Source organism: Lipotes vexillifer, unplaced genomic scaffold (assembly GCF_000442215.2).
Source record: "Lipotes vexillifer unplaced genomic scaffold, Lipotes_vexillifer_v1.1 scaffold627, whole genome shotgun sequence".
NCBI lineage: Eukaryota > Metazoa > Chordata > Mammalia > Artiodactyla > Lipotidae > Lipotes > Lipotes vexillifer.
The window spans coordinates 1,586,917-1,588,828 of record NW_006787891.1 but is presented as its reverse complement, the minus strand read 5'-3'; the positions used below and the strand labels follow the sequence as shown (position 1 = coordinate 1,588,828).

General features: G+C 41.1%; 1 protein-coding gene across 1 annotated transcript in view; it reads right to left on the bottom strand.

Moving 5' to 3' along the window:
• LOC103076114 (doublecortin domain-containing protein 5-like) overlaps positions 1 to 1,912 on the bottom strand; it is a 250,403-nt gene that overhangs the window by 65,721 nt on the left and 182,770 nt on the right. The window contains exon 13 of the mRNA XM_007460935.1: positions 323 to 422. Coding sequence (XP_007460997.1) covers positions 323 to 422 — 100 coding nt within the window. The remainder of the gene's footprint in view (positions 1 to 322; positions 423 to 1,912) is intronic.

Below are 1,912 nucleotides of genomic sequence, written 5' to 3'. Positions count from 1 at the left end.
AAAAAAAAAAAAAAAAAGAGTAGGGCAGAAACCACAAGTGGTTAATAATGTGGTCCTCTCCAGTTTCTGCCCTCATTTATAAAAGGGGTTGTGATGAGCATTAAATGAGTTCTATTACATACAGCTCTGAAAATCATGCCTGACACATAGTAAACGCTCAACAATCAGCTATTCTTATTACTTTCTGATGGTTGCTGAATTAGGATAATTCTGAGAAAAAATAACAGGAAAAAAATGGTGCTTGAAGTCTTATATTTAAAAACACCTTCCTTTTAATAGTATCAATATATTAATATTTCCAGTTTCACGCTCATGTCTTTACCAGTTCATCTCTTTGAAGGTCTTTTAGGGCAAAGATTTCCTTCCCCTTTTCACTGAACAATCTCCGAGCTGCAGAAGGTAAATTTAAAATTTCAGTGCACCTGTAATAAGAGACACAAAAATTAACCTTGCACATGCAAAGTTTCCAGCAGAGAAGAGAGGAAACAAAAGAAATCACGGGCCTGGATCATTAACAACAACTAGCTCAGCAGGACTGTGGGATAGTCAAGAGCTCGGCTCAGGAAACCAGCAGCTCCCTTTTGAGTTTCATTCTCCCTCTCCAAGTTGTAAGACTGGGCAAATTATTTAAGCTCTCTAAGCCTAAATTTCTTACCTTTCAAGGTTGCTGTGAAGATTAAGGGTTGATTACAAAACGTGCTTAGCACAGTACCAAGCATGATCAACAAATCAAAAAAACAAAAAAAACCACATCATTGTTTATTTTTCACTCCTCAGTATGCCCCTACACTTTCCTGTTTGTGTGCCTTTTCTCTTGTTCTCCCTTCTAGATTAAACACCTTCCTCAGCTTTTGCTGTTGAAGTTCTACTCTCTCCAAAGTTACATCCACCATGCAGCAGTTCCTCATCTCTCTCCACCAGAAGTGATCCCTATATATAGCTCTTTAACTCCCTTTCAAATAGGAATTTTTTGCCAGGTTAAACATTAAACAGTGATTTTTTTTGCCCCCAAACAAGCTCTGGGCCAGTCCTGTGGATATTGAGATGAACGATACAGTTTCCTTGTTTCCTGAAGGGCTCCTTCTCTAGTAGCGGGGAAAGACCAGTCAGCAACTGAAGTGTGATATGAACTAGTGGGTGCTGTCACAGGCACCTGGCCACGGAGGTGAGGACACAGGGGAAACACAATGAATTCTTCCAGGGAAGCCTCAGGTAAGGAAGTAACATTCGAGGTGGGCCTTGATGAATAAACAGGAGTTCACCAAGTAAGTTTTATATGGCTGGAGCTGAGTTTGTGGACAAGTGGTAGAGCCAGATGAAGCTGGTAAAAAAGATGGAAACCAACTGAAAGCACTTAGGATGCCAGACTAATGAACCTGGCCTTTATCCCATTAAGTATCAGGAAGTCATTGAAGGAATTATAAGTAGAGGTATGGTGTTGGCAGATCTGCTTTTTAGAAAGCCAACTGTCAGAAAAGTGCAAGATGGGCTGGAGGTGGAGAGGCTGGAATCTATATAGTCAGTTTAGGGTAGAGGTAAAGAGGTGGAATTCTGGGGAAGAGGAAGTCGAGCTAAACAGAGTGATGGGTCGTGTCCGAAAGAATGCTGTTTTATATTAGAACATACTGCCTATAATAAATGAGTTAGAAGTGACTTTATGTTCCTCAAGAAGAGTCAGCTGTATGAAAATATTTCTCAATTTTATTACCTTAGATGGCCAAAAGCAATCGAGCAGGTAATTAGGCCCTCCATTTTTCTGAGAGGTCTTAGAAGTAAATAAGCCAGTAGGAATTAAGTCTCTCCCTCTCCTGTCACAACTCTGGAGGCTGATGGGCTGGTGAGAACTGGACTGGGTTTCTCATCCATAGGAATTGTTAGGTGGAGGTATTGCGGGGCGGGTGGGAGGGAGAAC